The sequence below is a fragment of the Carya illinoinensis genome, chromosome 13 (genome assembly GCF_018687715.1).
Source record: "Carya illinoinensis cultivar Pawnee chromosome 13, C.illinoinensisPawnee_v1, whole genome shotgun sequence".
NCBI classification, from domain to species: Eukaryota; Viridiplantae; Streptophyta; class Magnoliopsida; order Fagales; family Juglandaceae; genus Carya; species Carya illinoinensis.
Genome location: NC_056764.1, coordinates 26,013,734 through 26,027,021, shown reverse-complemented (window position 1 = coordinate 26,027,021; position 13,288 = coordinate 26,013,734). Strand labels below are relative to the sequence as shown.

Sequence of the window (13,288 nt, the reverse complement as noted above, 5' to 3'; positions counted from 1 at the left end):
ATTTTCTGCTTAAATTTCAATATTTAGTTTTAATGGCTTGTGGTTGCTTTTGTGATTGCTTTTGTGATTGGTAGTGGCTCTTTTATTGGGTCATTTAATTCTCTCCAACTTATGGGTTTTTGAATTTAAGGTACTGTTTGGTCATTGAAATTTTTTATCTCAAACACAAAATTCTCATCTCATCATTACAACTTTTCTAAACCTCCATACAAAATATAATAAACAATTCAACTTTTTCAAATCTCAAAATAATAATAATATTAAAATATAATATTTTAATATTTAATTTTAAAATTCAAAATTCTCATATGAGAATTCTCAGTGGCCAAGCAGAACCACAGTTTGTGTGGCTGGTTTAAGTGAAAAATGGCTTTCGATCCTAAGGTTCACCATCGTGTTCTGTAATTTTTCTTTAGGTCTGAGTGTATAACATATGATCTGTATGTGCAGCAGTTACTTTTGTGATGCATGTATTAATTATTTAGTCTAACTTTATGGTGATGCATGTACGTATTGAGCCAATCTTTTTGGGAACACATTGACCTTATAGTGATTTCAATTCCGTCATATGGTAGAAGACACTTGTTTAAACAATTAATTCATTTGTTTTTTTGGCTGAGATTAAAAATTGATGGTAAATAATTTTTTTTTTCATTTTTATAATTTATGTGTATGTATATATCCATGAGTATTAAAACAAGTGTTATAATAATTTTATTTCATACTTTTGAATAATGAAATACTCTTGTTACATAATTTAAAAATAATAAATATAAATTTTATGGTGATCATCTCTTAAAACTTGTTAAACTGTGAGTGTCAAATGTAATTGTAGTTAGTTTGAAGAAGTTTGAATTAACTTAATTAATTTCTTGTAATATCAATCTAAAAACTTAGTTGAAATAGTGTGATGGACAAAAAGGAAGATAAAAGGCCACCCAGACCTTTTACACCAATTCCACCGACTCAAGTATAATACATTAATGTCATTCATAAAAGGAATGTGTCTGGATTCCAATTAGTTAATGTATTTTTATTTGTGTATTGTAGGGATGTTATGGTCCAGGAAATGCTTACTGCCCCCCATTTATGATGCATCCAAATACATATCTGAATTCATATACATGCGCATGGGGTAGCCAGGTACATAGCTTTCTAAACTTTCAATTTTATCCCTTGAGTTTATTGTTACTCATTCTAACACCGTGCCTGATTACAGGTCCCACCAATGCCACATTTTTTAACAACGTTCATCTACCCTCTATCGACTAATGCAAAGGAGTCAAGCCTTCTTTAACAAACGATATAGGTACATAGCTTTCTAAACTTTCAGTTTTTTTCTTTAAGTTGTTTATTACCTGTTATAACATCGTGTCTGATTACAGCCCCTACCAATGTCACATTTTCTAACAACGTTTATCTATCCTCCATCGACTAATGCAGAGGAGTCACCCTCAGGCTGTGTTCAACTAACAAGCTAGGTACTTCCTTTCTTTTCCTAAATTTTTATCCTTGAATATGTGCATTGTTACCCATTCTAACACCATGCTTGATATAAGCCCCCACAAATGCCATATTTTCCAACAACGTTCATTTATCCTCTGTCGACTAATGCAGAGGGTTCGGGTCGTCTTCAACAAACGAACCAGGTACATTTTTTGCCTTACATTTCAATTGTTTTCCTTAAATTGTTTATTACCCGTTCTAACACCGTGCTTGATTACAACCCACACCAATGCCACATCTTCTAATGTTCATCTACCTTCCATCGACAAATGCGAAAGAGTCGGGCCATGTTCAACAGCCTAACCGAGTTAGAGTTTTGGATGAACATTTTTTTACAAATATTGTTACTCGTTCTAATATCGTGGTTGATTACAGCCCCCTCCAATGCCACATTTTTCGACAATGTGCATTTACCCTCCCTCAACTAATATGGAGGAGTCCGGCCATGTTCAACAAACGAACCAGGTTAGAAATTTTGCGTGTTATTTTTTTCCCTTACGTTGTTACGCATTCTAATATTGTGCTTAATTACAACCCCCACCAATGCCAGATCTTCTAGCAACGTTCATCTACCCTCTGTCGACTAATGTGGAGGAGTCGGGCCATGTTCAATAAGCTAACCAAGTTAGAATTTTTGCGCATCTTTTTTTTACAAATGTTGTTACCTGTCCTAATACCATGCTTGATTACAGCCCCCTCTAATGCCACATTTTCCGACAACGTTCATCTACCCTCCCTCGACTAATGCGGAGGAGTCATGCCATGTTCAGCAACCTAACCAGGTTAGATTTTTTTTCTACAAATGTTCTCTACCTTGTCTAATATCGTGCTTGATTATAGCCCCTTCCAATGCCACATTTTTCGAAAACGTTCATCTACCCTCCCTCGACTAATGCGGAGGAGTCGGGTCATGTTCAACAACCCAACCAGGTAATTGCATTCTGACCTTTTATTTTTTTCTCTTACGTGCATTGTTACCCATAATGAGTATGTTCATCTACCTTATTATAGCCCCCACCGGCACGCCCTTCATCGAGTGTCGGAGAGGAGTTGAGAAGCTTTGAAAATTTTACAACTAATCCATTGACTAATAAGACATTTATATCTGAAAGTGAAACTGATGTTGGACATACATCTCATTTAAATGAAGAGAATGAAGAAGTATATGAGATAAATGAAGAAAATTCTGATAATGACCAAGTTGAGGAGGATCTCAAACCTGGTTTGGAGTTTTATGACCTATTATAAGTGATATGCTAAGAAAAAAGGTTTTGGTGTTATAACACAACGGACGAAGAGAGAGACAGACGGGAGGGTTGTGATGACCCTTTTTACGTGTATTTTCACTGAATGAGTGTTTTTAATTTAATTAATATATTGGTTTATTTATTTTAAATTATTGTATTTTAATTAGTTTTTAATTTATTTGTTGTAGTGTTTAATTTATTTTAGTCGTTTTATATTTTTAAAATCATTTTCGCCAGATCAGTTTTTGATTTCCGGGATGAGGATTGGATCTCATTTATTTTCTTTTCTCTTTTTTCCTTTTTCCTTTTTCCTTTTTCTTCTTTTCTTTTTCTTTCTTTTTTTCTTTTCTTCTTCTTTCTTCTTCCTTCTCTCCCGCGTATGCCGTTTCTCTCTCTTCCCTTTCCCCTTCGCCGTTCAGCCCAACCACCCAAACCTACTGCTCTCCGGCGACGTGGCCGGCACCACCCCCACCAAAATCTTCCCCTCCGACTGGTGATCACCCCCACCAATTTCAACTCCATCCGGCTGGCCGATCACCTCCTATGCCCCTTTTAAGCCGCATGACTTTTTGCCGTTTCACGCGCCGTCGCTCCACCTCCGACCATCACCTCTTCACAGCTTCTTCCTCTACCTCTTGCTGACCTAACCCACCTAATTGTGGTCCCGATCCGTTGCCGGAGTAGCTCCCACGAGCTCATCTCCGTTCAGCCCATTTTTTACCTTCCACCGCCATTTCCACCACCACCCACAGCCAAACCTCACTTCCTTTAACTTCATAAATATCTCAAGACCATTCCCTATCAATTTCGTACCTTGATTCGTCCCCGTTCGAAAGTGGGTAATTTATTACCCACGGCCACAGTATAAAATATACTGTTACGTTGTTTTTTCTTCGCCGTTTACAACGCTACGAGCTTTCGAAAATTACCATATAGCGCTGTAAGTATTTTCCAAACTCTACTTTTAGATTTAAATATGATTTAAATATATTTTGCTCTTACAATAAATATTTGCTGTTGATTGGTTGATTTCGGACTAAGTTCGAGGAGTTCGGAGGTCGGATGGATTGAGGACGGAGTTGCTTGATTTGTTGATTTGTGATTGGTTAGTTGGTTTGTGCCTTGTGGTTGCATTTTACATGGTACATGCACTTGCATTTTATTTAAATTGAGAAAAATCATGTTTTGTTGACGTAAATGGAATTTCGGGTGCGTGTGTCTCACGAGCCCAAGTCAGGATAGGTTATTATCTCGGTGGAGCTCCTCTGGTCACTCGGGAGTGGATAATACTGAGTGACATCCCCTGAATTATCGCAGGGCAATGACCGGATCGCAAGATATGATAACACTATCGTGTCGACTCCGTATTCCCTAGAGTGGCAGGGACTAGAGGATGGCCTGGCCAGGAATGCGCTGGCGCGAGTACTGAGCATCGCTCGTTTAGGTGTCACACACGTAGACATTACCTGCGGTGTGGTACAGGAGCCAGAGTGTGCTGATGATCCATAGGGGAGATCATGGTGCATGCAATAATTGGATCGTTTTTATGGTTTTGGTTACGGGTCATTTTCTAAAAAAATGGCGAGTTTTGGTTTGAGACTATGTGATCCATTTTCTGAGAAAATTGTGGTTTCTTGTTTGGGCCATTATTTGGGATAATGGCGAGGACTGGTTTTAAAGGTTTTGTTTTTGGGCCAAATGGGTTTTTGGCGTGCGTGAAAAAATATGGTTTTACAGGTCATGTGCATTGACTTTTCTTTCATATATGTTGTTTGAGTTAATATGTTTTTATCTAGTGGTGTTTGGATCTTACTTATCTGCGGCACTATTTTTGGTACCGTAGATTTTGGTGTAGAGTTCAAGGAGGAGGAGGAGGCTGAACTCGAGGATGCGACTTCGCCGGAGTTCTGAGTTGGAGTTATGCTTTATAGTTGGCTTTAAAACTATATTTGTAGTTTGTAATATTTTATTATGTATGTTTTGAACCACTTTATATTAAACTAAGAAAAAATTCTGGTACTTAGTTATATGACTTTGCTTTCTACTGTGTGTTTCTTCGTGCACATTTGTTGCTTATATACACACTTGGCACTTGGCGATAGGATGGTGACCCATGATGTCACCATCCGGACGTATCGATTTTTCCATGTTCGTACATGGGGATTTGGGGTGTCACAAGGGTGAGATATTTGACGATTGGGTGTGTGCGAGGTGGCAAGTATCAACCTAGCCATAGTAATATCTCGAGGCTACGACCAACTATTAAAATGGATTGTAAGATAAAGATAAATGCTCACTTGGTAAAGGGTAATTGGGAGGTGACCACTGTTGAGATTGCTCATAATCATAGCACTATCAGCCCACAAAAATATAGATTCTTTAGATCGCACAAGTATTTAGACAAATACAGTCAGAGGATGCTTGATTTGAACAACAGAGTAAGTATTTGAATGAACAAGAATTTGGGGGCACTTGTTGTTGATGCAAGGGGGTTTGAGAATCTTGATTTTCAAGAAAAAGCCTATCAAAATTTTATTGACAAAGCCAGAAAATTAAAGTTGGGTAAAGGAGGTGGCGAAGCACTTACTGAGTACTTCAAGAGGATGAGGTTGCAGAATGATGGTTTTACATATATGATTGATGTGGATGAAGAGTTGAGATTGAGAAATGTGTTTTGGGCTTAAGCACGTAGTCGAGCAGCGTATGAGTATTTTGGAGATGTTATCACCTTCAATATGACAAACCTAACAAATAGATACGGTATGCCATTTGCTTCATTTGTTGTTGTAAATCACCATGGGTAGTCTATACTATTAGGGGCTAGGTTGCTTTCAAGCGAGGACACGAGTACTTTTGTGTGGTTATTTCGAGCATGGTTGAAGTGCATGGATGGTCGGGCTCCAAAAGCGATCATTACTAACCAAGATCAAGCAATGAAAAGTGCTATTGCTCTGGTATTCCCAGACACTCGCCATAGATATTGTCTATGGCATATAATGCGAAAGTTGCCCGAGAAATTGGGATCTCACACTGCCTATAATGTAGGGTTGAAGACTTCCATCCAGAGTGCCCTATATGATTACAGACATGCGCAGAATTTGAGATGAAGTGGGGGCAACTTATTCAGAAGTATGAACTTGGTGATAATGCATGGCTGCAAGGGTTATACAACGAGAGGTCATTCTGGGTACCGGCGTACCTTAAGGGAGTATTTCGGGCTAGCATAAGCACAACTCAGAGGTCTGAAAGTATGAATGCTTTTTTCAATGGGTTTGTGCATTATAGTACAACGTTGAAAGAATTTGTCAATCAATTTGATAATGCGCTCAGGAAAAAGGTGGAGCTTGAGACGACAGCTGATTTCCAACCAAACCATCCCATGTTCATCCGCATTCTGCATTGAGAAGCAATTTTAATCGATGTATACGAGTGCAAAATTTAAAGAGATCCAAAAAGAGGTGTGGGGAATGATTTTATGTAACTGCATACTTATTAGCAATGAGGGTTGCATTTCCACCTACGATATTTTAGATGAAATTACCACTGATGATAACCATGTCAAGAGCGTGAAGTACACAGTTTACTTTAACCAGGAAGAAGTTGGTTAAATGCACATGTGCGTTATTTGAGATGAGGGGATTCTCTATAGGCATACATTGAACGTTTGCCAGATGAATAAGATTTATGTGTTGCCGGATAAGAACATCTTGAATCGATGGAGGAAGGACTTAAAGAGGAGATATACGGTGGTAAAAAGTAGCTATGACGACTTGCGACAGAATACGGACTCACAAAGGTATGAGTTCGTGGTTAAACAGTGCCTCACTTGGACAACCCGTGTTTGCTCAAGTGATGATCATGTTACTGCATTCATGTGCCACTTGGGTGAGTTTGAGAATAAATTTAAAGGATTAACACTTGAGTCCAGTTCAAGTAAGGTAAAAGAGACTATGGTCACGGACAAGGGTAAGAAAATCTTAAACCCACACGTTGTTTGAGGGAAAGGGAGGCCACCAATGAAAAGGAAGGTTCCGCTTGTGGAGAAGGCTGCAACAAAGCGAAAGAAGAAACCGGTAAAAAATATTTTTATAGTGTTAATTATATATTGCTTTTGACTGCATGTATATTTGTTTCTAACATATGTGTATTTTTTTATCTTTCAATTTATTTAGACTTGCAGGAAAATATTTGATGATGTATCACAGGATGGTGAGGTATCGGAAGCTCCAGAAACTGATAAGGTAATACATTTCCCTTACGTGCATTAGTTCCATATTACTTCTCACTGATTTAGAATTTTTTTGTAATTGGTTTGTATATCTTTATTTTCAATTTTTTTATGTACTCAGTGGTAGCAATGATGATTTTGTTGTTTTAATACAGTGCAGTACTGTCACATAACCAATGCCATCAGTTAATGAGGAGAAGTGAGGTTGTGGTTGCAAGCAAGTATTTGATGAGAGGAAGGGTTTCGTGATGTATTTGGATGGTTTTGATGTATTTTGACATATTTTGGTCGTTGTGATGTAATTGAGAATAATTAGATGGTTGTGATGTATTTTGATGTATTTTGGGGCTTCAGGTTAGATTTTGACATATTAATGGCCGTTGTGATGTAATTGAAGTATTTTGATGGTTGTGATGTATTTTGGCATATTTGTTTTCAAGAAATATGTGTCCTTATTTATGAGTGTAGCTACTCATATATGATTAATTTATTTGTAATATCAAGTTGGGATATTATTTGGTTATTTGGAAGGTTGTGATTTATTTGGTTATTTGGTCTAATATCAAGTGAATTATATAGTAAGGTTATAAATTAGGTGAATATCTACGCCATGTTCAACATCCAGGAACCATCCATTTTACATATCGTGATGTATTTTGGCATATTGTTTTCAAGAAAATGTGTCCTTATTTATGGGTGTAACTACTCATATATGATTAACTTATTTGTAATATCAGGTTCGGATATTATTTTGTTATTTTGCAGGTTGTGATTTATTTGGTTACTTGGTCTAATATCAGGTGAATTATAATAAGGTTATAAATTAGGTGAATATCTATGCCATGTTCAACATCCATGAACCATTTATTTTACATATCAAAAGTTTACAACTAACTTCTTCAAAATACAATCGGGCCATGTTCAATATCTAGCAACACATCCATTTTACATACCAAAAGTTTACAATCTACTAACACTTGATATCTCTCTTCACAACAAAAAGAAAAATACGCTAATATATTTTAATCTGAACTATCCATTTCTAACTAACTTCAACCAAAATATATTTATGGTCCAAGCCAACAAAAAATTATTACAATTGATAACACCCAATTCATACACAAAGATATGCGAATACATCTATTCTGTACGACCTGCTTCACAATTTTCTCATCTTGCTTGTAAAGAACATTCTTTCTCTCAACTAGTTTATCTTCATTTTTTTGAACTTTGTACTCACGCAGCAGTACATCGTTCTCCCTTTTTCGAACTGCATTCTCTCTTGTGCTAATTTTATCCTCTACCAATTGAAATATATTTGTCCATAAGAAGAATTGGCACTTTGCTTCTCCCTGCAGTGTAAAAGGTATATTTGAACCAGGTTAAAATATGACACATTAAAAAACAATACAAAAATATGACAAAAAAATTTATGTTTTACCGTGTTGTATTTCGGGCATGCGTAAAATTTTCTTCTAGGAGTTTTGTTAGTTTTGGAGGTCTTTAATGGGATTTTCAAGCCACACTAATAGATTGGTGATTTGAAAAAATCATTAATTACACATGATGATGCGCTCGATGCCATAGGTTATCTATCTCAAACAGTGCATAAAAATGTTAAACCATTTCATGAAAGTAAGTAGAATGATCATAATGTGATGTCCAACAAGTTGTTAAAATGTGATGTTAAATGAAACTCCGACCAAACAAATTAATAACTGGTTTTGACTCATGAATATAACTGCCAAAATAGGAATCATATTCTCATTTGAACAGCCACAAGCTTAGACGATACTCCCTATTTCACCTCTTCATTTCATTCACTACATGTTTTGTTACCCAACAATATGACACTAGTGTTGAAATAGATTACACTTAAGAATCTAAATAAAACAAACTAATATGAGCATTACCAAAACCCAAAAAAAATTATCCTCACATTAGATTTGTTTTTAATCTTCTCTCTAGAAAAACATTGTTTTAATTTAACTACTGTCATTCATGTTTAGTTATGCCTCTAGTTTCTTTCTACTGCTAACAATGAATAATCTTTTGGGTTTATGTTAAACTTAGATATCAGGTGATGTTCCTGCAGTACTGAAGGCTTTGGAAGAGATTGGTTCTCAACTAAGGTCTAAATTGAATTCGGGATGGATAGTACTTTGTCTTTAAGACTTTAATCAAATGTTTTTTTTTTTTTTTTTGGTTTGAAAATCAATGTTTATAATCTAGTTCCATTTTATTCAGGGAAAACCCACCGCGACAAGTGATTTCTATTAGCCCAGCATACAACTATACTGCAATCAGACCACCCCAACCATTCTTAGGCCCAACTTTAGGTTATTGACTACATTATTTCTAAAAACCTTTAAAAATGTTGAGGACCTTTGCATTTGTTTCAGCTACTATATGTATAACTTTTCCCAGGTCTCTGGTGGGAAAGGTGAACAAGAACATCAACAAATTCAATTTGCCGGTAGCACTCAACAGGTATGTCCATCTTTCTTGGTTATATAATAATCATTTGTTAATACAACCAAAACGATGACAGAAACCATTTTTCTCTTGTTAGTATTAACAAGAGAAAAATGAATGATAACTTCAAGAGCAAAAACACAACCTCAGAAACCACAACATTACTAACAAAGGTGAAAAAAAAATACGTTTTATTTAATATCAAAACTTCATAAACATTTTTCTCATAACAAGAGCAAAATGAGGGGATAAAATCCAACTTTCAAGAGTAAAATCACAACCTTAGAAACCATATCTCCAAGCATTAATAAACTAAAAAGAAAACAACCAAAGTGAGAAAGGGATTACCTTACCGTCGTGGAGTAGAAGAAACGCACCAATAGGGACGAAGGTTTTCTCTTTTCTGCGATTCGGGGAGTGAGAGGAGCATAATGGGAAGGGTATTTTTGTGATTTGGAAGTGAAAGGAGTAGAATGGGTCTCAGAATGGGTTTGTGACTACGATTCAAGGCTTATGAAGGAGAGGAAGGTTTTATGCAATTCAGAAATGAGAGGAGCATGGGTCTATGACTGCGATTCTATACGACCTGGGTTTTCTGTGATTTGAAATTTATTGGAGCATAATGGTTCACCATCAATTCGGAAAGTAAGACTATGATTCCACCCATTGACGAAGGTTAAGGTTTTCTATGAGGAAGCTGAGAGGAGCAAAGTAGGTTTGAGAGGAGAGGAATCGTGTTTTTGCTACTGCTCGATTTGGGGGGATGGGGAGAGAGATGGTTTTCATACGTGAATGAGAAACTGTGACATGGCAGTTAGATCAGGTTCGCCATGTCACGATGTGGGGTGCATGCGGAAGGACCAGCCTTAGAATAGATTTTCTCATGTTTGGAGAAAGAGTAAAGCTACAAAGTCTCCTATTTTATCTACACCGCATGAATCTTTGACATCATCTTTTTCCTTTTTAGCCCTTATTCCTATTTGAATTATCCCCATTTTCCACCCTCATGTATTTTCTCTCTCCCCCCATTCCCACTCCTAACATTTCCCTCGCAACCCCTCGTGTCCCTACCCCATCGTTCCACCCCAGCATTTCCCCTCTGCATTGTATGGAAGCCCCCTTCCTTGGGTCAAACGGAAGCTCCCTAACCTCTCCCTCTCATTTTCTCCCCTCCCCTACATTTGGTTGGAAGCTCCTTGTCTGCGCCAATTCGTGCGAGCTCCTCCCCCACCTATAAGTTTGATGTGTTGTGCTTCATTTAAAAACACATTTTCTGTGCATGTCTAAATTTATGGCTCAACAAGTTGTTGCCTTCCCAGTTATGGGCTTCTAAGTTTCTCCTTTCTTTCTATTATGGTGGTATTTCCCATCGTGAATGGGATCAATAGAGATTGGGTATTCTTTACCTCACCACCTGAACATATTGCTCATTTTGGTTTGCCACATGTTAAAAAATATACCAAAACCATGTATTTTTCTATGATTTTTTTTCTTTAATTTATTTCATATCTTCTAAAGGAAAAATGAAAGAAGGTTTTCAAAAAGAACAAAAAAAAAAAAAAAAAACAAAGTAGAAGAAGCTTCAATGGCTTTGCAATTAAGTAGTAATTTTCAACAACTTTATGTTCATTTCTAATTAGAAAGTAGTATTTTGTTCACTGCCCACATTTGTCAAAATATGAAAATCCTAATAGAAACCTTTTAAGCTTGAAAATCCAGTGCAGTGTATATTCAAAAAAGAAATGATCGCTTTGTATGGTGACTTTAATTTTTGTGCTACTCTGACAGTGCTCTTAGAATTTTGGTTAACTTGGGAGCAAAGTACTAGATCCTTGAAGAATGTTAGACTCTAGTTTGTTTACAAGACATCAACCACAAGACACAAGAGTTTCTGAGTACTAATATGTCTGGTGACTGCAATCTCCTATATAGAACACATTCTCATCCCTATCAAATTCATTATGATCGAATCACATGTTTGAAGCTTTGCTATATAGCTAGAAGGCAATAATAACACTAAACAATTCACTAGCCCATAATTTGATGCTATAAAATCTACCTTTTAGGTAGAAGTGACTTGTGTAGAGTGAAAAAGATAAGTGGTCAACATCCTGTACATTTATGCTCTTGATAATGGCAAATATGGTAAAAGCCACTTGATAGCTATTCATTGTCTTGGGCTTTTCTCTTTCTTGAATGTCTGGCCATGCTATTTTGATATCAAAATTTCTCTATGTGGATGTCATAGATTCACTTCAAAGCAATGACACTATGGCATTGGTTAGTTGTAAATATTGCAAGGTTAGAGAAAAATATTACAAGATGGAAGGCACAGAGGAAGATAGAATGTCGCCCTTGCCTTCTACAGTGATTTCACCAATCCAGGTATGATAAACGTTTGTTATTTGGATATGTTGTTATGTTCGTCATTGTGGTCGATGTTTCCAATGACTTAATATATTGTTTATTTGTGTATGATGGGGATATTTTGGTCTCGAAAATTCATATCACCTGGCATATATGATATCTCCAAATAAGTATCTAAATCAATATTCGTACCATTGGGATAACCAGGTAGATGTGTTTTATTTTTGTAAAAATCTTTCTAGTATGTACAATTCATTTTTTTCTAACATCATGCCTAATTGCAACATCCACCAATTATGCCTTACCCTCCATCGAGTAATCCAAAGGAGTTTAGATGATTTCAAGAGACTCTCCAGGTACATGCATTTTAGATTCATTCAAAAAGTCTTTCCCGTATGTGAAATTCATTTTTTCTAACGTTGTGCCTAATTGCAGCATCTTCCAACTATGCCCTACCCTTTGTTGAGTAATCCAGAGTGATTCCAAGAGACCCCACAACACCTAGTTCAATCATCAACTGTGCCTAACGAATTGATGATTATATTGTATTGTTTACATAGATGTGCTAGTACTGATCATGTATACTGAAGACATGAATGCAAGCTTGCCGTGTGATTACATGGAGGATGTGTGGCAGTACTGGTTTTGGAGTATTTTTTTTTTGTGGGGGAGTTTGTAATAGTTTTTGGTTGTGCAGTTTTGGGGGAGTTGGTACCATTGTTTAATTTTTTGGTTGTTGAGGAGTTTGTACCCCTATGTTTGGTTGTGAATATTTGGTGTGTTGTGGGGAAAAAAAAAAGTCTCATTCTCCATATTGTGTAGATGATTGTTTGTTGTGAATGGAATGTGATGAACTTTGTATAAGTTGTTAGGCTGTGTTTGGATATTAAGTTAAGTTGAGCTGAATTGAGTTTTTTTATAAATATTAGTGAGTTAAGATGATTAAGTGAGTTTTGTAGGCCCCAGTTAATATGAGCTTAAAGTGTGTTTGGATTTTAAGATGAATTTAAATATATTTATGAGAAATTATAAAATTATTTGGATCTATTACTGTTCACATTATATTTTTGTCCCCACGCGCCAAACCTGTAGAGGAGATTCTAAAAAAAAAAAAAAAGTTTTGTGATGGCTTGCAAAATTTCATATTGCAGATTTTACAAGTTCGCTCGAGCGGAGGCTTTTGGCCGCTCGAGCGAATTCAGGCAGATTCAAACGCTAGACTGCCGCTCGACAGGGAGCTCGAGTAGGTTGCTGAAAAACGAAGATCGCTTGAGCGGAGACATTGGCCGCTCGAGCGAAATCAGGCAGAGTCGAACGCTCGATGTGCGCTCGATAGGACGCTCGAGCGAAATCAGGCAGAGTCGAACGCTCGACGCGCGCTCGACACCCCGCTCGAGCGAACATCGTATTTTGACAGATTTTAGGTTTTCCGCCGTGGGACCATATAAAAGGCCATTTTTCACTC

At 36.8% G+C, this 13,288-nt stretch overlaps 1 protein-coding gene and 2 long non-coding RNA genes across 3 annotated transcripts; 2 read left to right on the top strand and 1 right to left on the bottom strand.

Annotated features, from left to right (window-relative positions):
• Nucleotides 1-5,203: 5,203 nt before the first annotated feature.
• LOC122291082 (protein FAR1-RELATED SEQUENCE 12-like) lies at nucleotides 5,204-7,108 on the top strand. Its single transcript, XM_043098727.1, has 7 exons — nucleotides 5,204-5,375; nucleotides 5,571-5,707; nucleotides 5,839-6,134; nucleotides 6,250-6,352; nucleotides 6,425-6,549; nucleotides 6,934-6,994; nucleotides 7,103-7,108. Exons 1-7 carry the CDS (start codon nucleotides 5,204-5,206, stop codon nucleotides 7,106-7,108), a joined length of 900 nt encoding a protein of 299 aa, XP_042954661.1.
• An 891-nt stretch (nucleotides 7,109-7,999) lies between these two features.
• Nucleotides 8,000-10,443, bottom strand: LOC122290841. Its single transcript, XR_006236567.1, has 2 exons — nucleotides 9,805-10,443; nucleotides 8,000-8,333 (listed from the first exon to the last, which is right to left on the bottom strand). It is a non-coding gene; the product is annotated as an uncharacterized LOC122290841 (long non-coding RNA).
• Nucleotides 10,444-10,583: 140 nt separating this feature from the next.
• LOC122292932 lies at nucleotides 10,584-12,687 on the top strand. Its single transcript, XR_006237065.1, has 2 exons — nucleotides 10,584-12,179; nucleotides 12,259-12,687. It is a non-coding gene; the product is annotated as an uncharacterized LOC122292932 (long non-coding RNA).
• The last annotated feature ends 601 nt before the right edge of the window (nucleotides 12,688-13,288 follow it).